This window comes from Crassostrea angulata, chromosome 10, assembly GCF_025612915.1.
Source record: "Crassostrea angulata isolate pt1a10 chromosome 10, ASM2561291v2, whole genome shotgun sequence".
Taxonomy (NCBI): Eukaryota; Metazoa; Mollusca; class Bivalvia; order Ostreida; family Ostreidae; genus Magallana; species Magallana angulata.
The window spans coordinates 50,802,257-50,826,974 of NC_069120.1; the positions used below are offsets into that span (position 1 = coordinate 50,802,257).

At 34.8% G+C, this 24,718-nt stretch overlaps 3 protein-coding genes and 1 long non-coding RNA gene across 7 annotated transcripts; 1 reads left to right on the plus strand and 3 right to left on the minus strand.

Annotated features, from left to right (window-relative positions):
- Nucleotides 1–785: 785 nt before the first annotated feature.
- Nucleotides 786–2,508, minus strand: LOC128165745 (uncharacterized). The gene is made up of 5 exons (XM_052830571.1): nt 2,196–2,508; nt 1,739–1,837; nt 1,391–1,511; nt 1,142–1,237; nt 786–919 (listed from the first exon to the last, which is right to left on the minus strand). The coding sequence occupies exons 1-5, from the start codon at nt 2,270–2,272 to the stop codon at nt 827–829; spliced, it is 486 nt and encodes a 161-aa protein (XP_052686531.1). The 5' UTR covers nt 2,273–2,508; the 3' UTR covers nt 786–826.
- Nucleotides 805–18,019, plus strand: LOC128165746 (uncharacterized). Its single transcript, XR_008241087.1, has 3 exons — nt 805–941; nt 14,947–15,024; nt 17,879–18,019. It is a non-coding gene; the product is annotated as an uncharacterized LOC128165746 (long non-coding RNA).
- LOC128165741 (leucine-rich repeat-containing protein 74A-like) lies at nt 4,422–20,849 on the minus strand. 4 transcript variants are annotated; one of them, XM_052830565.1, is made up of 13 exons: nt 20,679–20,849; nt 18,370–18,457; nt 17,923–18,098; nt 16,886–16,993; nt 15,836–15,929; nt 15,095–15,144; nt 14,930–15,011; nt 13,309–13,394; nt 12,740–12,934; nt 11,952–12,047; nt 11,408–11,701; nt 5,044–5,129; nt 4,422–4,953 (listed from the first exon to the last, which is right to left on the minus strand). In XM_052830565.1, the coding sequence occupies exons 1-13, from the start codon at nt 20,724–20,726 to the stop codon at nt 4,866–4,868; spliced, it is 1,491 nt and encodes a 496-aa protein (XP_052686525.1). In that variant the 5' UTR covers nt 20,727–20,849; the 3' UTR covers nt 4,422–4,865. The 4 variants fall into 4 exon arrangements, with proteins under 4 accessions (XP_052686525.1, XP_052686524.1, XP_052686526.1 ...); XM_052830564.1 differs by lacking the exon at nt 20,679–20,849 and adding an exon at nt 20,303–20,582; XM_052830566.1 differs by lacking the exon at nt 20,679–20,849 and adding an exon at nt 20,303–20,581 and having other exon boundaries at nt 11,441–11,701.
- On the minus strand, nt 6,060–7,996 carry LOC128165743 (uncharacterized). The gene has a single exon (XM_052830568.1). It carries the CDS (start codon nt 7,766–7,768, stop codon nt 7,232–7,234), a length of 537 nt encoding a protein of 178 aa, XP_052686528.1. The 5' UTR covers nt 7,769–7,996; the 3' UTR covers nt 6,060–7,231.
- Nucleotides 20,850–24,718: the final 3,869 nt, after the last annotated feature.

Sequence of the window (24,718 nt, forward strand, 5' to 3'; positions counted from 1 at the left end):
ATTATGTTTCTATATGAGAATGGAATTACCTAAAGGGAGGGAATCATTTCCTGTAGGACTTTACACCACTGTAAAACTAATCAGAATTTTTACACATTAACATAACAAAAATAACACAGGTTTTATATTACACTGTTTTATTTATGTACATAAAATTACACTTAAAATCAAAATTCCACAAGTGAAAATAAAATATAAACAGTCAAATTGTGGATTTTTTGGTATTTTTCTTCCTGCCACTTTCTAGTCCTCCTCTTCTCACCTCACCTACTCTCTCTTCACTGTGTCTCATTTTTGTCATTTTTTTAATGCTTTTTCCAATATGCATGTCAACTACACACTTCAGAAAAAATCAAAGTTTGAATGGGAGTGGTTTATATTAGTTACATCTGTCGTTCCATCGCCACAGTGGTGCATTGTGGGGTCATGATATGGGCCATGAGTTCGAGGATGGAGGGGAGGGGGCACCTGTTACACCTCCCTCCCCTGTGCTGTTCCCCCAATGTCTGGATGCGTAGCTCTTTACAGCTGGTTACACTAAGGCAGATGGACAACATCAGTAACAAACCACCCCCGGGCCAGCCCTCGGGGGTCAGGAACTGCTTCCTTTACTCTCAATGTTCTGAAACAACACAAAAGGACATGCTTACACTCACTATAATTCATTCAAATAATCTTTACAATTTAAATTAACTTTGGCATGCAAAACAGAATTCCATAATCTAATTTTATCTTTAATTTTTTTTTCTAACAAATTGAAAATTCTCCATGAAGAGCTTTCTTACTTTTGTATTGCATGTCCGTGGGGTTGCGGTCATCGGGGAAATCAGGCCGGGATCTGGATGACCAGATCGTCAGGGTGCTTCAAGCACCTGTTCAGGAACTTCCTCTCCAGCTGGGTTTTCCCTTCTTTGGCAATCTACAAAAGGACAGAGTCAAAAGTACTAAGTACTTGAGAACACTCTAATATTTTTAGATTTAAGCATGCTTATTTAAAAGAATTACAGTTATGCATTGCAATTGATAATATTTATAAAGGATTTTTCAGCATTGTCAATTAGTTTATCATGTAATATTTCATCACTCCAATTGTTCCATCACACACTTTGTTGAATAGGGTTTCTGAATGACCTTGACCTACCTGCACGATGACACAGCTGAGGTCATTGTCTTTGGGTTTCCTCTGGGCACTTACTGGGAGTAACAACAGTTGCTCTAGCTTCAGAGTACAATCAACCTACACACAAAAAAGGTCAAAATATTAACTTCCCACTTAAAACAAGGCTTATTGGCTAATAGTATTTTTTCTTATGAAACTGAAACTCACGATGGTTACTTATCACCTTAACATATATTATTTGTTTGTATTTGTTGGTAAAATCATGCTTACTTTAACAAGTGTTATCCTGTGTTCCCTGCAGTGAGCCTCAATCAACACGTGCTGCATGTGAACCAAGTCATCATGCTCGGTCTCTACTGGCATCACACACATCATCACCCCCTCAGGTGCCCTGAAAGACAGACACAAAATTATAAATTGTCCATGCACTAACACTTTTAAGTCCAAGAAATAATAGCTTCAGAACACTGTGCCCAATACAAGTTTACTCAACAGGAATCATCCTCTCTCTCTCTCTCTCTCTCTCTCTCTCTCTCTCTCTCTCTCTCTCTCTCTCTCTCTCTCTCTCTCTCTCTCTCCTCACACACATTGTCTACATGTACAGGTGTTATTACTTACATCTGTAGCACCCTGGCACAGGTGTACAGCCCTGCAGTCACTCTCCCTTTGTCAGCCGCTTGCAGCATCACTTCTCTAAAAGTCTTGTGTATGTCCATGCTGCAACAAAGCACATTTAAAATGGATCAGAACGTAGTATATACTTGCTACATAAATAACTTTGGTTTTAATACGAATGGTTTGGTTTCTCCAAATTCATTGCCTTTAATTGTTCATCAAATTTTTATGCATGCTATTTATAATCCTAATGGCAATGAAATTTTGTGATATTTGAGTATACGAACAATATACGAATAGAACAGGCAAGGCGGATCTTCCATTTCCCGTTTGCGTCAAAATGTGTAAAACTTTTACAACCCTAGCTGTTGTATACCTTAATTGAATATCAGCAGTGTTTTATATATATTAGCACCGATGCCGCATACTTCCAACATGAAAATTAAGAAGAATTCTTTACCTGTCGTCTTCAGGAAAAGTCATAGTATCCAAGGAGATATTTTGTAGACCACACAATCTCTGTCTCTGCCGACACATCCGTTTCGTTCTCTCTCTACGCAACGTGTATCTTGAGTGTGTCAGCACATTCTTTGCAATTGTACTTTGACCTACACTCAGGCGGGGCTAACACAGATTCTCGTTCATTGATTGGCCATATCACGGGTTAAAAGGCCAACTTCCTCATTATCATGGCTACCAATGATGTCATTGTAAACAAATGTAAATAAAAACACGTGGGAATCTCACTGTTGGCCGGTTAAATCGATTAAATATTTTTATTAAAGTTGTTAATCCATGTCTTTGAAGTTTATTATACTTAGTTTTTGCTGTATTTTAAAAGATCGGGTTAAGATATGAACGTCTACAGAGTATTGCACCATCGCCGGATGTAACAGAATTCTGGATTTTTTAAGACGGGGATTTCCCCGATTGGATTTCGTCATTCATAAACTGAAGGGACTGGCTGGCCCTTCATAAATCAGATGATGGCAATAAAAAATTTGTAAAAATTCTCTTGCAATATCTTATAATAGTTGCAGTTACATTTATATGCATAATTTTGCGCACTTTTTTTTTTTTAGTTTACTTTTTAGGGGTGGGGTAGACTTTAAAAATACCGATGTTTTCCCCCTCTACATCGGATTTGGGAATATGTTTTGAATTTGATGAAAGATAGTTTGTATTTGATCATCTCCGCTAGCCATGGTTTTCTGATACCGCCTCTCACGAGGAGCGGTGCGGATCAGAAACCTTTGGCTAGCGATCGAAGATGGAAGTTGAGTTGATTTAATTATCTTTAAACTGACTAATTATAAGTTGATTTATTGCACGGAAAATATTATAAATCAACTGACTTTTTCATAAGTCATCGCAGGTAATACACATATGCAGTATATAGGTAGTTTAATTGCCTTTACCACCTCGGCCCCCACCCCCACCCCCACCCCCTGGCCTTACTAACCTCACTGATAGATAGACAAGTTTGTCATATATACGCCTATTGTTAAAGGAAATACATTTTATACATCGTAAGACTTATATGTAACTAAAGCACTCTTACCAAATGATGTTTCTGTTTAAAAAAAAATCATTGCATTGTGGTTTGCGGCTGCAGTAAATAGTGAATGGAGATTACAAGCATTTACTATTTCAACTATTTATTTTTACAACAATCAGCATGCAGAACAAACCCAACTAGATGGGAGTTTACGTTTATTTATATCCATGCCTTTTTCACATCTTTCTGTGATCATAAACTAAGTTTTACTCTTCTCTGAAGCATGCAAATTAAAACTAAAAATCAATCACATTAATCCTGAAAAGGTTTAAAGAATCAATCTTATACAGGAGTTCCGCAAATCACAATAAGAAATATATTTTGTTCTTTAGTAAAAAAAAAATGTAAAATACCATTTTTGAAAAAAAAATGAGGAACGACTATTTATACGGATAGAGTGGAAATACATTTTTTCTACAAAATTTTATAATCTACTTCCCCGTGTCATTGATGATAATCCTTCAACCCTTGGAATGTTTCATAAATCATTTCAAATAACTGAGTGGAGAAAACGATGGGAATTCATAAGGATGTTTATACTTTATAAAATATAAAACCTTACTACCTGGTTGTATCAGGTATTGAACTTTTTTAAGCGTTCGCCTGTCATTGATCATCCATCATTACTGGGATTACAAGTTGTTAGTTAACAATGACAATAATTTCCAGATAATAGTTTTAGGAATATATAAAAAGGCAATGTCTGAACGATGTCACACATGTAGCCCCGATAAGACGGACTTCGGCTCGGACGTCGTGCCAAAAAACCACACAAACTTTAGACTTATTAGATTAAATTCCTATATTGTATTACACTTTGCACAATCGAAATTGGCCTTGGAGTGGTTTTAAATGGTTACATTGTTTATCTGTGTATTGTCGAACTCGCATTAGTAAAGAGCTAAAACCTATGCTTCAATGGCGACATAATTTGAATACCTGAACACTCTGCTAGTTCTGATACCCAGCACATATTCTGGATTTTGGGATGGGGTGGGGGGGGGGGGGGGGGGTGAGGTTCCTTATAATCAGTAAGCCTGGTCATTATGTCATCCCTCTTTACCCTGATATGAAATAGTAAATTTGTTATAGTTTTCCGCCCTTGCACAATAAAACTAGATAACACAATTCTGACTGCATTCATATTCAATTTTATGGTGAATATGCATAATAATAAATAACATACATCTACAGGAATTAATTAATTTATAAGAATGTATTCAAAACAAGAAGAATTTGACGGTACAGGGACAAATATAAGGTTTCTTTTAATACATCTTTAAAAAATTGATTTAAAACAGTATTAACACGTTCAATGAAAATCGCCTTTCAATAGCAGTTATAATGTAGGTGTACGAGACTGCATTGTATATACTTTCACAAATGATATCCCCATCTGACTTTGTGTCATCTGTAATTGGATGATACAGCTAGTGTGAAGGAACACTAACTATGCAAGTGTGTGATGACTACTAAAACATTTGGCAAGAAATCTAGCGTCCGTCATCTCCCACGCCATTCACATCCGGTTCACGGTATCCCTCGCGGTTCCTCACGGAATCCCTCGGGGTTCTACCTGCGTTTCCGTGCTTCGGCTGCCCGTTGCTCATCTTCTTCTTTCCGTTTCTTAGTGATTTCTTTCATTTTTAAAACTAATTCACTGTCAAATAATAAAACAAACGTTTTGTTAAAACACATTACAAGAAACTAAAAAGGAGAAATTATTTTCCATTTTGAGGTAGTTACTTACCTGAAATCTATATCTCCGTCACCGTCCATGTCGATGAAGTTAATCAGCGCGTCCACTTGACTCGATGACAGCGGAATCTTTGCTTGCTAAAATTAAAAAATATCATTAAGAAGATTAAGTACTCAACAAAACCATCATAATTGTTTTAAACTTTAAACATACGATATTTTTTGCGGTAAAATAATGTTTAGTAAAGAAAAAAAAATATTTTAGCTTTAACATTTGATAATTATCCTATTAATATCTCTATACAGAGTGAGCTTTTCTTTTAAAGTTAAAAAAAATAGTCTAAAAATGGCCCCGACTATTGAGCCCACTTTTAAAATATCAATTAGATAAATTATATTTTTTAAGAGTCGTCTCCCGTTTACCACATAGTACACTTTCAAATTTTAAATCGCAACTTCTCGGGCCTTTCCGGCAGATTCTGACCACAGTGTTATTCCGAGCATGACGGAAAGACCCACGAAGATGCAATTGAGTACCTGAGAAAGAACATCCAGTGAAAAAAATGATAAATAAAAATTAATTTATAAACCACATACAAAGGACTAAATCCATGTTTAGCCAAAATCGGCCTAACGTCAAAAGCAATTAAAATTGTATTAAAAATATTCTAAAACATTTTTTCATTCGTTATGTAACTTTTTTTTGTGTTTAAGGATTCAGAAATTATATTTCTGATGTTTATTTGAAGACACTATAATAGCGAAAAACGCGTGCTTTTTATAGCGTCAAGCATGACGTTACGTCTTTAAAAGAGCCTTCAAGTAAATTACATATTAACTATATTGTTATCTATGAAATTGAATGTATTTGTCATTAAATTGAAGTTAAAGATAAGTTCATTATCAGAATTTAATCGAGAAAGAAACGGAATTCAATTTTTTTTTACCCGAATGGCACACCTTAGTTTCCGTAAAGTCGGCCATTGTGACACGATTTCGCACGGTGACAAACAGGATTGTACAGCGACAAATGCAAAGGATTTAATCAACGCATTTGTAAAGTAAGTGTTATAAAACATCTCGATATTCTCTCTGTAACGTAAGGAAATATAAAATAAGAAATATTTGAATTGTTTTTATAAAAAGAGTTAGATCAACGATCGAGTCACATGTAATGTACAACACGCTGCATAGCCGCATGGTATGGTGTGTTGGCAGCGTTTCCATTTCATTGCGGGAAAAAGTTCACTTCACTATAGATTGGTTTATTATTGTTTAATTGCTATTTAAAGTATTATTTATTAACACATATCATGCATTTTTTCATCAGCTGATCTGAGACACTCACACATTTACCCAATTCCAAGAATGTACAAGGATATACATTAAATCCAACTTGAATGCAAAACAAAGAAGAGCTACATGTATTAAAAAAAACAACGACAGCAATAACTATACTCTATTTGTAACATATTTTAAGCTCTAGTGACTACATAGCATATATGTAACTACCATTTTCAACCCAAACAATGACTCATATATTTCAAAAATATAAAAAAGAATAATTACATGTAACATATTTAACACAGAAATTAAAATAGCAAATAATGGATAACAAATATGGTAATCATAAAGTAAATGATTCTTTGTTATGGCACATTGTCAATTAGTTTAAAAATGAGATGACAAAATGATTCAATATTAAACGAACATGATAACAGAACACATCATGCAAAATGCACTGACATTAGTCTATACAGAGGAGATACCCCTATCTAGTGCAAACAATGTTTTCAAGTTATACAAACATATATATATATACCAGTAATCAGGGTACAATTTATCTGCAGTGAAGATTTTGTAATTGACAAGAAAGTTGCATAATAAAAACTAGGTAGTGTGCTTCCATCATGATTTAGATAGATTGTATATACTTATCGACAACAATAAACATCTTATTTAAATTAATACACAAAAATATCTTTTGACACTGTATTAGAATTTTCTACTAGTATATATGTAAAAAAAAATTATGATATAATTCTCGCTTAAGTCATAATATGTTACAATTGACAAATTGTTGATTACAAAACATTTGTGTGATAATAATGCAACCAGATCTGTATTGTGTTTAAATGAATCAGATAAATGAATATTTCATATTATAAATCAAAAATGTTCATATTTTCAGGATACCAACAGAGTCTGATTAATCACTAGAAGAAGAAAAATGAACTCAGTTACTCCTCTACCTCACTGTCATCACTGTCCTCAGATTCGTCAATGACAGCTGCATCAGTGACAAACTCGGACCAGTCTTGAATAGACGAAATAGCCTCCCTGTTGTGTCTCCCAACAGCGAGAAACCAGATAACGGCGGCGACGTGGGAACATACTCCCACAACACGGGCACCCGCTCGACATCTGCAATACCATGCAGTGATATCAGACTCGGAAAACTGGATCCAGAGCAGATACTGTCGGGAAGAAACATGACGACTCTGTAGCTTGACCCTGATAAGCCCATGGAACTCACTGTGAACCAAGATATCCACATCCCCCTCCAAATACTCCTGAATATAACTTGGACACAACTTCAGTTGATAAACTCCACAGGTCAGATTTCGTATGTCATCTTCGCTGATGTTGGGGAATTCCAAAGAATCAGTAGCCACTTCCCACTTTACAGACTTCTTATCCAGACAGTTTTCTTCAACAAATGTCTTTAAAGAGTTAACTTTTGTTGACAAATACCTCATTTTGCATGCAAGGGCCATGTCTTCATCTTCACTTCCTGTCGACAGAGGCTTGCAGTAACGGTTGGAGAGGGCACACACGATGCGCACATAGTCACCGATAAATGGCACTTGATTGGTTGGAAGAACATGAGCAAGGTACTTCCATCGCTTTATCCTTGCATTGGCTGCCTCAACAACCCAACGAATCTGAAAAGTTAAGAACAAGCACCACTCATAAAAAAGGCAAAAGTGCCTTATTTAAAATTAACAGTGGGTATATTTCTTTACTAAAAGAAAAAAAAATTAAATGATGAAAATCATAAAATCAATGATTTGGAACAGCATTTGTTTATATTTCAGATGAAGACAGATGTAGAATAATTGTATAATGTAATTGTATTGAAGTTTTTCTGACATCATGATTGATGATTGAATTTATGTTGTAGGTCTGGTAATCAAAATATGAAAACAACTAACCTTGGTGACCAGACGAGAGGCATTGGCATCTAAGGTTGTCATCTGTTTCTGCCCTCTGCTCATCAGGCGAGGCATTTCGGCCCTTATTCCCAGCTCCTCGAGCATATCGACTGAATCTCGGAAGCCTCTGTCTACAACAAAAACATCATCTTCATGGAACCAGCCCTTCAGATCTTCTACATTGGTATGAAGCATATGGTTGAGGATAGTGGCATCATTATTCCTAGCTAGGTAGGGTCCAAGAACTGTTAGAAAGTATCCGTCTGTGGATGTGACAACCATGGGTTTAACAAGGGGCCTGCCTTTATGTAAACTATATGATTTCCGTTGAAACTGGAAGTTGTTACTTTTCTGAATATATATATAAGTTCCATCCAAAACAGCAATAGCTTTCTTATTTGTAAAATCACCAAAAAGTTCCTGTGCCAGAGGTCTAGTATGATTTTCTATAATTTCTTCTCTTGTTGTATGTTGTAGTCCAAGATGATGTGGTACAAATGACTTCATGAGTGCTGTACGGACTGATTTTACTGCTCTACAGAGGGAAGACTTTGAAATTCCAAAAATCGTGGCCAGAAGTTGATTTGACATTCCCGATCTCAGTTTCAGAAGAAAGATTCCAAGTGACATCCTTGTGCCTCGGTTTTGTGTGTTTCGAATATCACTGGAAATAAAGGAATGGAGGTCTTCAAAGTTTTCTTTAGAGATACCAGTCAGTGCCATATAATCACTGGTGCTCATGGTAGACAGTTCAAAAGAAAATCTGCTTGTTGAGGTCTGGAGGGCATAATTTCGTATTTTTTGGATCAGTTCCAGCACTGTTGACTTGTTTACAAATGAAGACTCGAATGTCTGTATTTTGGTCAAAACACCAGGTCTAAACTCTCCTTCATCAATGTGGGATGGACAACATCTGCTTCCAGGTGGGATGATGATTTCATGGTGAAGAAAGGCTGAAAATCTAGCTGCTGAAGACACGACAACAAGTTTAGGACCCGGTCGCTTGCAGATTAAGCAGTAAGCATGTGAAGAAGGTGTTCTCTGGAGAGGCAAAGATATAGATGGTGGACTGCACATTCCTGGTTGTAGAGGCTGACACACAGGAAGGGAACTAGACTTCTGCTGGCATGTTTTCTGGTTTCCATGGTAGCGATGTCTGCACTTGTTGCACAAAATGTCATTTGAGTTTGCCTCAACAAGAAAGTTCTTTCTGAGGAAGCGACGGATTGCTGTTGACTCACATTTTTTTCTGTCATTTGGCCTTGTTCTTTTTTTGCAAAGGATGCATGGGAAAATCTTTTTACTCTCTGTTTTCATTTGATCTTCATTCATTTTTATGTTCTGAAAATACAAAACAAAAATGTAGTGATACACAACTTTAATGTTCACTAAAAAATAAAGATATCATTTTATATGTATTGTGAATATTTATGTTTACAACTACTAAGCAAATACTTGCAATGTATCAAGTATAAATTAACTTTATAGAAAAACTCAAATTGACAAACTGTATAGAATTACAGTGCCCCCCCCCCCCCAATGCATTTAATGGGACTGTCAGTCTAATATTTTTTGGAGCTGCAGACCTTCAGTTGTGTTACAAGTGTTGTTTTTGACATGTGATCAATATATTATCATTTACACATATTTTTCTAGATTAACTTTAATTAATTGCTATAATATGATGATAAACTATAATTGCCAAATTATGATGAAAATGGTTTTTTTAGGGGGGGGGGGGTTATAGAAAAAAAGTGTATATTGAAAAAAGGTGTACTCAATAATTTTTCTATCCAATATTTAAAGAAAAAAATGAAGCGCGCCGAGCGGTGATCGATCCCGGATCGTCGGATTTGCAGTCGAGAACGCTACCTTTACACCATTCAGACTACGGTAGATGTGGGAATGATATGCTGTACAGTACACTAAAAAAAACTTTAAAACAAAACACTTGGCCGTTTTTCCTTCTATTAAGAAAATAATTATGGTTTATACAGGTTGATTTATTTACTAAATATATATTTTCCATTACCCTATATTGCGTCCTTCATTTTTTATTTCTAAATATAGACGACTAACGTTCACTCTTTGCCTACATGATATCTGCTATACTGGCTCGCCAGTATGCATTTTAGTATCGGCTATCGAATATTGATTGTTTTTAGACCAAATCTTCAGATTAATAATCATTCTTGTATGTTTTTAATTACATGCCTATATAAAAACAGTCTTTAAGGCTGAGTAACGTATACACGGATTGAACAATCTTCTCATCTGTCAAATAGTATCATGCAGACGAACGTTGCGAACAATTTTATTTATTCAAGAAAAAATCAACAGAAATCTACGTATTCAATCAAATTCTTATACATACCTTCAGAGTTCTTCTTTCTTCATTTTCTATAGGTTTTGTTGATCTTTCGTTCGTGTATTTTCAAGATTAATCACGCAAAGTAAAAGTCGCTGTTTGTTTACGTATGCAAATAAGCATGTATGGAATGTCGTGCATGCGCAAAATTTGGTGTTAAAATTGAACACATATACGTTTCATTAACAACACACTGTACCTTTTTATTTTTCAGATTAGATGACAATTACACAATGTGTTTGATTCTTGTGGTTTTTATATTTTTAAAACAAAAAGGTGTGAAAAAACGTGCAATACTGTCAAAAAATAAGTAAATCCGGATTGCTCCTCTTCTTGTTTACATTTTAATTTTCATCAACAGCACACCCTCTGATCCAAAAACTTTCACTTTGAATATCTTTTTTTATTGATACAATTTCATAATTTAAAAACAGTTTTTAGATCAGAGGGTGTGCTGTTGTTGAAAAACACCACCAAAGAACGAAATTGCTGTGATTTTACCCCAAAACCGATCCGGAACCGGTTTTGTCATTTACATATTTTTGCAAGCAGACGTTTTGGCGGGGAAATTCTGGCATGTCAAAAAAGTACCAGGTCTAGACTAACACATAACACCAATTTTATTTCATTTTGACCTAGTTTAATTTTTGACATATCACAGGGCCATTTATAGCTAAACATGGATTTTGTCCTTTTAAAAACCTTGCAATTTCCGACACACAAAAGCAAGTGACACTTTTGGACCAAAAAATCGGATTTTATAACACCTTCTGCGGAAACATTTGGAACATGGTACACCACCCGTCGGATGGTTTCACATTGTTTACTCGTACCTTGATTCCCTGTCTGAATTCGTTAACTCGTACCTTGATTCCCTGTCTGAATTCATCGTAATCCACACTATTACTCCCGTCCTCATCAAACTCCGCGAACAGCTTGGCCACGGTGAGATCCTTCTCTTCAATGAACTCCTTAATAATCCAGAGAGCTTCCTCGCCCAAATCAGCGAAGCCGGCCATCTTTCTTTTCCCGTAGGAGTCCGTGTATCCGTGAACAACTTCTAAGTTAGGGTGAACCTCCTCCAGGCTCTCCAGTTCCTTGACGACGGAAGCACCTAACATTACGTCCTGGAAAATCAGACGGGCAAGTCATTACTACCTTAACGATTGGTGAAGACGTGAACCATGATGCGAGAGAAAAACCATAAAAGATTTAACAACCATTGATAGGTTTTTTTAAACACTTCAAAAGTCCAGTTAACGTTATAATAATATAATAACTGGACTTTTTGTAGTGTTTAAAAAAATCAATTAATTAATATGACAAGGTCTTCGAATTCTTTTCAGCAACTATTAAATGACACGTGGGCATACTTACTGATAAATCTAAAAGTACTAGTTTTAATGTGGTAATTTCTTTAAGTAGATCTATTGACAACTTCACAGTTTCCTCTTTGATGTTGTTCTTGCCAATCTAGAATTAGAGAAAATGTTTATCAACGTCACTGAAATGTAACTGCACTTAAAAATACATAATTTGAGCCAAAACCATAGATTTAAAAATACATGAAAATGTTAATTTAAGCATAGATTGCAAATATAGTAACATTTTCATGTACTATTTTTCAGCATTCTGTCTCATTGATTTGAATATATTTTTATTGTACAAAATTACCACTGGGATTGGGCACAAGTACAAAAACTAAGACCGCCCTCTCCCAATACAAGTACAAGTATATAATACACTACAAATAATGTATATACAACATGTAAGGTCAACAGATCATATGACAGTAATATATAAATTTTCATTGGTGTACAAAAATCAACTAAATCTTTTTGTGTCTTTGATATAACGATTAACTAAAGAAAGTAAATGATTGTTGTCGCCCCATAGTAGGGCATGAATATCAACAATATTTAAATTTATAGTATTGAAAATTTCATTCAGCAGAACCTTTCTGGTCGCTTTATTTTTGTTACAAGTGTCTCATTATTTTTAAACTTTTCATTTCAGTTCAATCGGTTATTATAGAAGTTGTCTCTGGGTACCTGGTCTTGTATTATTTTGGGACCTCTCCACAAAACGTGAAAAAAAAACAACCAGAGAGGGCTACTACGAGCAGTTACATGTACGGTAGACAGGAACAAAAACCTTCTACCTACCCGTAGGACCTCAAGGTCCTCGTTCTTTTTGAAGGCCCTCATGACTTGTGCGTAACCTTTGTCCCCAATGCGCGAGCAGGAGATATCTAGTTCCGTTAGGACGGCGTTGTTACTCAGACAGTCGGAGAACGCCAGCGCCCCCTCGTCGTCGATTCCATTCCAAGAGGCGTTCACTAGCTTCAGTTTCATGTTGTCCTACAATCGAAATGATATTTTAAAACAGAAACTGCACTGTATACTGAAAATCATATTTTGTTCGCGACGACTTCATTTCGCGATTAATTAAGATGATAATCTGTTTCAGCCATTTATTTTTGCGACTGAACTGTTTTCATCGAAAGAAAAACACAACAAAAGATATTAATAGATCAATGCATTTGGCGGAAAATTTCGCGTTCATGAGATTCTCGCAAAAAAATTTCAAAAGCGAATAAATTTTACAAAATTATAAATCATAGATTTAAGTTATGTGACGAAAAGGTATTAATGAAACTTTTATTTATAAACGGTAATACAATATTACTTTAATATCGATTTACTTCATATGCTACATGTATATATATGTTTACCTTTAATCCTCTCGCCAAACATTTCGCCCCCGGTACTCTGAATTGGTTCCAGCTAATGTTAAGCTCCGTCATATTGTTGTTTTCAGCTGAAAAAAAAACCCCAACACATATACATGTAGAACAAATCCACCATTCATTGATTGATGTTTCACGTCCTTGTAAGCACATTTAATCATCATATTTACATTTTCCAGCGTCTTTGCCTGAGATAACACTACGAATAGATTTTGTAATGTATAGTCCAATACAGTGCATCAATGAATATACTAATATTTAATCGTACAACTGTTTACAATTATATAAATATAAGTAATAAGGAATCATTCTTTGAATTTTATTAGGCAATCAAATACTGTCGGGTGTGATCAAATCTATCGGGCTTTGTTGGAATTGATCACTCCCAACCGTATTTGATCACCCCATAATACTCAAGGAATGATTCCTTATTCCTTTAATGAAAAAGATTAATTAAGTCACATCACTTTTGTCAAATGTATTGCCCGGTCTTGACCCAACATATTATAATACACGTATCAATGGATTTTCAAACGATTCATACAAGAATGCCCCTTTTCATGAGATTTTCAAGACGTTTTTCTTTTCGTAAACCACTTGTTTAATGTCAAAATTCAAAATAAAATTATTTATGCATGTAAATGCATGGGTATGTATCTCTTAGTAAAAAATAATTATATCAATTAATTCTTTATTTCTTTAAGCTTTACAGCTTATCAGTATAACATATGTATAACATGAGGTGGTAGTATATAAATAGTGCCTGTTTGGGAGGGTAACAGTTGAAATTGACACCCCGAGAAAACCATTGTCAACCGACGCGAAGCGGAGGTTGACAATGGTTTTCGAGGGGTGTCAATTTCAACTGTTATCCTCCCAAACAGGCACTATTTATTTTGTTATATTGAATGTCTTTTTTAAAATTTTTAAGAAAATTTTACTGCTTTTATATAGGAATAACGTGAATTCTACAGCGAACCGTACGCGCATAATTTTCGCGCATGTAACATTTTTTAATGTTACCCGTTGCCAAGTGCGTTGCTAACGCTGAGGGTAATAGTAAATATTATTAACTGCGTCTTAACCAATCAGATTTCAGTATTTAACATGAAAGTATAACAATGTTATATAAAGAAGGTTGTATTCAAACACACAGCGAAAAGCATAATTTGCACTGAATATAATAAATATGTTTATGTAAAAAAAAAGTCTTTGTGAGTTCAAGAGGGCTTAATGGCCGTGGCCATTTTAAGAGTGTTATGATTTTCATTAGAAGATGAGCTCTATTGTTTATAGGAAATGCAATTATTCAAAAGGTAAGACATAAGGGGTTTTTCTTTACTAAATAACTGTTTATAGCTAAACAAATAATCTCTTAAAATTTTAGATTTTAGATTATTTGACCATCCAGCCTCCTTACTCCGAACATGTATATATATAGATTGACCGCGCACAGACTTCTTAATGCATACAGTTGTCATTCTAAAATAAAATTGTACTACCGATGTTTGGACTTTATCATGTTTTCAAAATATTTGTTAATTTGTCTTCAGTGTACATGCAAATCACTGGCTTTGGAAACTCCATAATACAAACAGTAACTTACATATCATTTTTTCAAAGAACGGTGCAGCTATATCTCCGAAGCCATTCCGACTGATGTCTAGGTAGTCCAATGTAGGATGGATCTGTTTGATACGAGTACGCAAACATTAACATGTTATTAACTTAACGAAAACTTTTCTTTCTTCTGTATTTCATTTATACTTACTTCTATTTCTTTTGTTAGGAATGTTGCGTCGAGATCGGTAAATTCGTTTCCTACAAACATATTTCAATATCTATATTAGAAAAATAATTGATATAGACTGTAAAGATAAACTGAGTGCTGTTTTCATGGATGTCTACTGTTGGCTTTTACGATACATATTTGATAGGCTAACTTTATTCTAGTTCTGTTAACCAAAAATATTTCGTTGAACGGTCACCTCTTAAATTTTTTTGTCCCAGAGAAGTTAAATATAGCCTTCCTGGGACTAGGATACATTTGCACAAGAAATATAATGAATCCTTTTCTTATCAATAGAACATTGATAATATTTATTTTCATAAGAATATGCTTAATAATATATAGCGAGTAAATTATACATATCTGTAAGAATATTTTAACGAATTGATATAAAACGAAGACGATTTTTTATCATTTTCATTTACTCTCTAGTGATTTTATGCATTCTTAACACTTTTCAAATGTCATTCCTTTAAATGGGTTTACTTTAAAATGAAGTTCACCTTCAGAATGTTTGCACATTAAACCCACTTGTACAAATTGACCTAAAGTTACTTAGTCTCCCAATTCTCATTCAAAATATTTACTCTCCCGAACTTACAATTACATATACTGACATTTAAACATAGACGGATTGAGAGAGAAAAGTCCCTTTATCCGAATCAAGCCTAATCCTACAATGCATTAGATCAAGAGTGATATATCCTATCAAAAGAAAATCACCGGCAATGCTGAGTCTTCTGATTCCTTTGTTGTCTTGAAGCATCATTCCAATTGCCTTGGCCCCGAAAGTTTTTAAATGATTGTCGGAAACATCCTAATAAAAGAATTAAAGAAACATGACATTAATCTCCTGTAAAAATCACTGACAGTCCAGGTGTACTATATGGGATTCAATACTCTTATTAACAGCTGCAGTGTATATTGTTCATTTTGTATTGTAAGCAGTGTGGAATCTTTACTAGCCCTGGCCTTGAATGCTAGGCGTGGCTTCAAATTCCGGCAGAAACAGGACTTACTAGATCGATGATTGTAATGTTCTCTATCTAGTGTTGACTTACTAGATCTACGATTGTAATGTTCTCTATCTATGGTTGACTTACTAGATCTACGATTGTAATGCTCTCTATCTAGTGTTGACTTACTAGATCTACGATTGTAATGTTCTCTATCTAGTGTTGACTTACTAGATCTACGATTGTAATGTTCTCAATCTAGTGTTGACTTACTAGATCTACGATTGTAATGTTCTCTATCTAGTGATTACTTACTAGATATATGATTGTAATGTTCTCTATCTAGTGTTGACTTACTAGATCTACGATTGTAATGCTCTTTATCTAGTGTTGACTTACTAGATCTATGATTGTAATGTTCTCTATCTAGTGTCGACTTACTAGATCTACGATTGTAATGTTCTCTATCTAGTGTTGACTTAATAGATCTACGATTGTAATGTTCTCAATCTAGTGTTGACTTACTAGATCTACGATTGTAATTTTCTCTATCTAGAGTCGACTTACTACATCTGTGATTGTAATGCTCTCTATCTAGTGTTGACTTACTAGATCTATGATTGTAATGTTCTCTATCAAGTGTCGACTTACTAGATCTATGATTGCAATGTTCTCTATCTAGTGTTGACTTACTAGATCTATGACTGTATGCTCTCTATCTAGTGTTGACTTACTAGATTTACGATTGTAATGTTCTCTGTCTAGTGTGCCTTACTAGATCTATGATTGTAATGTTCTATATCGAGTGTTGACTTACTAGATCTGTGATCGTGATGTTTTCCTCCATCATCCTCTGTATATACAAGATCCCTGTTTTGTCGATATTATTGCCGCTGATATTAAGTGTGGTTACTGTTGAGTTAATCTGTAAATAAAGTGTAAGTCGTCATTACTGGTAACAGAATATTTGACTGACCTGTGCGAGGTCATTTATGTTCAAAGCTTAAAAGTTAAATCTGAATGTGTTCATTGTCGACAGTCATTCAAAGCGGTTGTGTTGAGTTCAATGTAATAAAATAACAAAATTAATTAAAATGCATACTTTTTTTACTTTCCATATCAGTGTTACACACTTAAAACGTATTTTTTTAATATTGTTTATTCATATATATCCGTACGTAGCAATTGCCATGTCTATTCGAAAATCAAATTGTATTAAAACAAGTTCAATGTCTCACACCTTTTTAAATATTCACATTACTTTTCAAGTATATGTTATGTGAAAATAATCAAAATATTTTATTATTTCCTAAACTATTGCTACCCAGTAATTGTAATTTAATACTTTATCAAGGACACGGATAAATAATAGATATCATGTTATGTAACAACAGGTGGGATGGATTTTACGGTTGGAAGACGATTTTGTTTTGTCACCTGTTAGCTTTTTGTACTCTTTCTCTTCTTATATGTATTGTTTTAAACAACATAATAATTATATATTAAGCAGTGTCCAGTTTATTAAGTTACATGTTTATTCATATTAATTATGACTTATTTTTACATTAACTGTTAACTGTTGTGTTTTCTTTCATACTGTTTAGGTTGACTATGAGTGGACGGATTATTTTATAATCGATCAAACGCTGGACTTTTTTGTCACTGTAGACAGTACTTACATTTATTTAGTATTACTGCAGAATAATCACATAACCGGCGAGTTGGTTTTATTTAATGAATGCATACAATGTTCCAAATGAACTACCAAAGAAAGCATTTCATTGTATCATTGAACACTACTGATATTCAGTTCAGACTCCGAAGAACACCGCAAGTGGATAAGCGTGTACTTACTACGAGGGCCACGGACACTGCCATGGTTCCTTTGGGGCCCAGGCCGTAGTGTCTGATGTCGATGCTGGGGGACTCCGCCAACTTCCGCAGGATCTTGGAGGAGGGAACCACGTCCAGTTTCTGGCAGATTTTCTCATACGTTCTTCTCCCCGTGTCATCGTAAGGAACGTGGGGAGCTGTAGAAAACGTATTCTTGCGATTTACCTTATTTGTACATGCATATGAATACAAGTTGCAACACATTTGTATATTCCTACAAGTAATAACTGTATATTTGTTAACTTATCGATCTCATTAAATTTCTTTTTCTTGTTCACGATAGACATACTACTTAACAAGAAATTAAAAGCAGAGTAGCAAACTTTACAAATTAGTTATGGTTTATTTGTTCATCATTTTATTTCTTTTTATTCACCTATTCGCTTTTGCATGTAAGCTTAGATTTACCTGTTATATCTAAAACCGTTTCCTGGTCATCCTCAATGTCAGTTTTACCTTTTACCGGTGTAGCACGAGCTGAATCTCTGGTGAACACCTGTAATAAGAAGATTGATTAAAAAATAAGGTAAAAACCGTCTAATCCGAAAGACAGGTGCAAACACAGGTGCGACAAGGGCCGGGACTGGGCGTCTACCTCACACTTGCTGAGGGGTAGGGACAGTAGGGAGTCCCTGGTACTGGAGCGGACATTTACAAAGGACAAGAAGCGGGTCAGGAGATAATCGTCTGTGTAGTCGATGGCATCCATGTCAGCTCTGACCCGCTAATCCAGTCCGACTTCCTCTAGTTATTAATCTGTTTCTGAGGGCCCTCCAATGATGCCCTTTATTAAGTCATAATTGTATCTGCGGTGTCAGAGTTTTCACTCTTTCTGATAAATAAGAATACAAACTCCTTGCTAAAGCTTGGGGGACAATGATGTAAACCCTGCCAGAGGAGTGATTTAATTCACAGAATGGATACCGACAAAAGCAAAGAATCGTCATCTTGTAATGGAAGGGGAGGGGAAGTGTTTATTAATCAAACACTTGTATTTTCTTAAGCTCTGCTTTGGAAACTTTGGTACATGCATTAATGTTATGTTGGGAATTAGTCGATATTTTTGGGACTGAATTTAAATACACAAACTTTGACCTTTGTTGATACGAACATTAAATTTTCATTTGAATTGTGTTTAAATCGTTTCTGTTACGGTATTGCGAGTAAACGGAAATATGGAGATTAAGGATATCTGGTCAATAACGTTTTATACCGATAAGGACGTTACATGATTTTTTCTTCAGGTTAAATTACCCATTGTTAAAATGGCGTTATCAAGAGTCAGTTTATGGCACTAAGCTGGTGGGAACATGGAATTCTCGGCCATTACATGATGATAATCGGATTTGTTATATAGTGGATGACTTTAGGTGACGTTATGTGGCTTGACAGACGCCACGACATAACGGTCCGAGTCTGTGTTGATTCAGAAATAGAGACCCACATTCTGTCTCCGTCCCCTTTGAGCCAAGGACACAGCCACCCCCCCCCCCCCACCCACCCACCTAACCTCTCTCCCCAACTTTGTAGTAATACAAAAACCCACCCTAACCTCTCTGCGTCCCTTCTGGTCAATGAATTTGGACCCCCCCCCCCCCCCACATCTCTCCGTGCTATAGACTGACACCCCCCCCCTCCATTGTAATCTACACAGAGATCCAAACGTACCATTCCCCTGTCCGTACTTATCCTCAAATAGACCCACTAGTTAGACTCCCACCATCTGAACTGATCCAAACAGACGTCGGTTATAGTGCAGAAAGCTCCATTTGTTTCCTATGAAAAAAGGATAAAGTCTCATCTGCCTTGATTTTGTCATGTGTTTCCAAACTACATGTATACCACTATTTGGGGCAACTGTTGTACACGTATACACATAAGTATATCTGTGTAGTTCTGTAGTGCTGTGTTTCTGGTCAAGATTTAATTATGGTTTTTCTGGGGTCTTGCTACCTGGTTTTTAGTTTATGTCAATGTATATGGTTTTGTGCATGGTTTACATAATACCGGTATTTAGCTAGGATTTGGGTACAGTCTTTTATAATCAATGAATTGTGCTCACAAGTTATCATTGTTGTGTATGTCATGTGAGGCCATAAATACAAACGAACTGAGATTTACACATTTTTTAAAAATACCTTAGCTAAATGATTACCAAATTAATTTGGTTTTGGTTCTTTTTTTCTTTTCTTTGCGATGAATTATGCATGCGAATAAGTATCAAATTACATATACTTTTTAAACTAACAAGACACAGTGAAAAGTAATGTGGATTTGGATTCTAAATTGAGATTTTCTCAGTATTACTTTTGTTGATACGTTTTGAAACTGCCTCACATACCTTTGAGATCGCCTTTTTATCTGGGGTAAAACGGGCAGTAGTTGTTCCGATATATTCCGCTTTTACGCTGGCCATTTTGATTTACGGAATATTTGTTTCCATAATACTCCTGACAAAGTGAATGGTGGGCGAACAAATATTACACTAGCACTCTCTCCTCCCTCATTAGTTACATGTCAATTTGCCTGATTTCCGGGTAAATATTATCATAATATTCCACAAAGAAAGTTTTAGACATTTCCCTGGCCAGGAATCGGGCGCCGGAACAAACTGAACGCTCCGGTAAATTATACAGTGATTTATAGTGTATTGAGATATGGGATTAACGGAAAGTACTTTCAATCAGATTGGTCTTTAATTTCAGATTAAGCCTTACCTCTTCCATTGTTTCGTTAATCCACTCCTCACCTTTGACCCACTTCATAAGAAAAACAATATTCCTCCGACTCCTGCCCCTCTCATCAAAATTGTTGCAACTCCATTTTTATTAACTTATTTGTCTTGCAATTATGCGGATATCTCTAGCTTAATTCATTTAATGAGGGTACGTAAGGGTATTTGTTAAAAACATTCAATAAATACATATTTTTCAGAAGGAACATTGCGCGCATATTTCAGTTAAAATTAATTTGGTTACGTAACGTATTCAAAGTTGTTCTTGTGTGGTGTTATAGGAACTAAAAGCTTGGCAAATGTTAAGTAAAAAAAATATCTTCAAACTTTATTTTTAAAATCACCCACTGGGGGCCATCTGCATTTGAATTTGACTGAAGTTTAAATTAATGATTGTTTTGGATGCGGAGCGGACAGATCGGCAGATAGTAACAAAGGAGCATTTTAAACCAAGGCTTTGTGCTTAGGAACAATCTTGTCTTAACAAATGCGGTAGCAGACTCTGTGAGAAAAAAAATAAGCACGGCTTTTAAATTAGGAAAAAGACTTGTATGTGTATTACTATTTAAAACGGTAATTAGCATAACATCATTATCAGATATACGGATGTATTTTGAGACGGTTATAAATATTCGGGAGTAAAAATTGTTGCTTTTCAAATCATCATTCATTGCAGGTTGTTCTAAGCAATGCTGAGTGTTGAGTTTAATGAATTAAGATATGGGCTTATTGTTTTGTTTTTTTTTTTGTGGGGAGGGGTGTTTTTTTTTTTTGGGGGGGGGGGGGGGGTTGCGCATGCTGTTATCGTTTTGATCAATTCTCTCTTTGTAAATATAATCGTATACGATTCCTATATATACATGTATGAAGACACGTCTTTTTGAAATCAAGCCGTTAATTAGTAAGTGCTTCTCTCGAAATGATCAACTTACAATCAAGGGAAACAAATTCGGAAAGTTATATAGTAAAAATGTCTCGGCTTTCTTTGCTTACGTCCGTAATTCCCTTATCATTTCGTACTGAAACAATTGTTCTTTAGAAACACTACATTCAACCATATGCTAAGGAACAATCACAGCACTGCAAACTGTCTTTTCCAAAATGAAAAAAAAAGATGAAACGCATGCTTCTCGGATTATAATATTATTACTTAAATATTCTATGATAAAATTTACCAATCAAATATCTGTGAATAAACTAAAGGGAGAATGAAATATGTTTATGTATTTATTTGATAAAAGTACATGTCTTGCCTCTGATTTAGAACTTATATTACATTTATAAAACTATTGAGAAAGTAAATTAAAATGTCCAGTTTGAATCCACGACCCTTTAACAGACTCAGCTGTATTCCAATGGAATGCGAAATATCATACATGTAAGACATACTAATTTTGAAAGAAAATGCACCACCAAACATAGATTAACGGAGATATTCCAATATTGTGTTGTCAGCTTGTGAATGTCACGATGTGCAACAATTTTATGGGTTTTTTTCTGAATTTAAATTATAGACAATCTTGGGCACGTTCGATGTTTGATAATATTACACATGTTTCTGTAATTCATGTATCATTTGACTCATGGTACATTTTTTTTTTTGTGAATACTAGTTATAAAGATTGGTTGAATTCAAGTTTAATCAATATCATTCAATTATTCAATTGAACAATGACCAAAATGACCTATAACCTATTTTGTTTCACCAAGCAGTAACCCTCAATGTCTTTTAAAAAGGTTTTTTCTTTTCTTTTTCTTTTTTATTTCGCCCTTATTCATAATTTCATGATTCTGTTCAAATAGCCAGTAACAACGCTGAATCATTTTCATGTTTTGAAAAAAAAACCACGAACACAAAAACTATGAAAATTCAATGAATCATTTTCTTTAAAAATATGAACAATACAACATGTGGACTAGAACAATTGTCTTTACACATTTAACATGTTATGCATCCATGTCATGACAGAAAATCACAGTAAATTGTATGTAATATCAATAAAACATAACATTCCTTAATACCTTAAATGAGATACGATACATTAACCATAAAGAGGACATACTTAAAATTAGAATAAATGATTAAAATGCTATAAATTACTTAAGTACATCAACATATTTCCCTCTTTTAAACAATTCAAACAGTTCTGTGGAACCATTATAGTTTGTAGGGGGTTTATTTTCTTGGATTTTATGGGTATATCCCTTACTTATGAATTTAAGTCAAAAAATAAAATGTTAACACGGTTTATGCTCATTTTTTTTTCTATGAAATCTATAAAATAACCTCCCCATGAAATTGTAAAAATTAACAATCGATCAATCCAACAATATCAAAAGATTCCACAGTGTTTCATTTGATTAAGGAATATCAACACAATACATGTTTCTGAATGAGGTAAAGGACATTCCTGGGGCATGTATAAGTTATATTTTTTTTAATGATAATGAGAAAAATGAGATAAATTACTATATTTAAAACACATTTTAAGACAAAAATGAAAAAAATAAAAATGAAATGAAACTAAGCATTCATGGAACACAATGTTATCACAGCATATGAGGTAAACCAATACAAAGTCTCTTTATAATCCAAACTATTTAAAACACATTCAAACTACATGTACATGCATATCAAGTTTGTTTTGGGGTTTTTTTTGTAATGTTATAAAACTGTAACAAAACTGAACATAAATTAATTTGTAAATATCCATGGCTAAATAAAACAGTTAGTGCTATAAAAGACCAAGTTCAAGTTTGAGGAACATTTTGAGAGATGGGTTATCGATCTTATCTATTTCTCTTTTGGCACGTTCATTACCGTCTTTTTCATAATACTTTTTCAGTTCGTTTGCATACATGATCCATACACAGTTTGCACATCCACTCATGCAGCAATCGACCGGCGGCTCTGGCGGCATACCTTTACCTGGAATGACGTCTTTTGAACAACCAGATTGGGATTCTCCATTATCTTCATGGATGTAAGTGCTAAGTCCAGGGTCATCATTTGAAACAGCATCAGTCTTATTGAGGTTACTTCTGCAAGTACTATCAATTGTATTAGAAATATCTAGGTCTAAATTTTTATCTTTTTCATCAAGGTCAATTAGAGGTTGTGTGATTATTTTTTCAGTGGTCGGTCTCCCAGTGCTTTTCCCTCTAATATGTTCATTGATCCATATCTTTTGCCAAACATATTGAGATGTGCAGGTTGAAGAAAACTGATACTCGAGATGCTTCAATATGAAGTTGGTAAAACCAATTTGAAATCTCATTTCTGAAAAATATAAATTGTACATATACTTTTGCAAAACAGTTGGAATAAATTAACTCTATTAATGAACAACATGCACAGATCTAGTTTGATGTTTGCACAGATGTTTGGGGGTTCCTTACATCCCCCCCCCACCCTTACAGAAATTATTTTATGGAGCAATGCATGTTCAAGAGTGAAAGGAAAAAAAATACTTATTTAACTAATATATAAGCAATCTTAATTCCTTTACAATATAACTGTGACGGTCAGACCGGTTCGAATACCGGCGCCAGATAGCTCAGTTGGTAGAGCACCTGACTAGAGATTCTGGGGGCCCGGGTTCGAAACCTGGTCTGGTCCATCATTATTTCTCCCATCCCGTTATACTCTGTCCCAAGATATTTTGGATTCACGTTTGGCTTAATTGTTTGATATTTATAAATACCCCAGGATTCAAACGATGTTCATTCAAAAGTATGAAAAATTTCCAAGATTTCTCAGTCAAAACGCCCTTGTTAGCTTATCAGCTTTCAATACAATGCTAAAAAATGTGATGTCTACGGAGATTTTGAATTGCAGCAAGCCCGGAGGATAACGTTGAAATATTGCGCGATGTATTCCGAGTGTATTCCGAATGGAGAAAAGATGTAAACATTCCCCATTATAAATCTCCGTAAGGAATCTGTTTTCGTTACTGTGAATTTTTCCGAGTGAAAGATGATAATGTGTCAATGAAATTATCTTGGAAAATATCCCTTTCAACT

Bases quoted from the DNA above. Each gene is read 5' to 3' on its own strand.
- LOC128165745 (XM_052830571.1), bottom strand. From the start codon at position 2,272: ATGTGTCGGCAGAGACAGAGATTGTGTGGTCTACAAAATATCTCCTTG. The intron at 1,512-1,738 runs GTAAGTAATAAC...TCTGTCTTTCAG, and splicing joins TGTGCCAGGGTGCTACAGAT to GGCACCTGAGGGGGTGATGA. The intron at 920-1,141 runs GTAGGTCAAGGT...GTCCTTTTGTAG, and splicing joins TCAGCTGTGTCATCGTGCAG to ATTGCCAAAGAAGGGAAAAC.
- LOC128165743 (XM_052830568.1), bottom strand. From the start codon at position 7,768: ATGGCCCTTGCATGCAAAATGAGGTATTTGTCAACAAAAGTTAACTCT.
- LOC128165741 (XM_052830564.1), bottom strand. From the start codon at position 20,377: ATGGCCAGCGTAAAAGCGGAATATATCGGAACAACTACTGCCCGTTTT. The intron at 15,145-15,835 runs GTGATTTTCTTT...ATATGTTTGTAG, and splicing joins CAGAAGACTCAGCATTGCCG to GAAACGAATTTACCGATCTC. The intron at 5,130-11,407 runs GTACGAGTAAAC...TTTTAATTTTAG, and splicing joins AATTCAGACAGGGAATCAAG to CAAGCAAAGATTCCGCTGTC.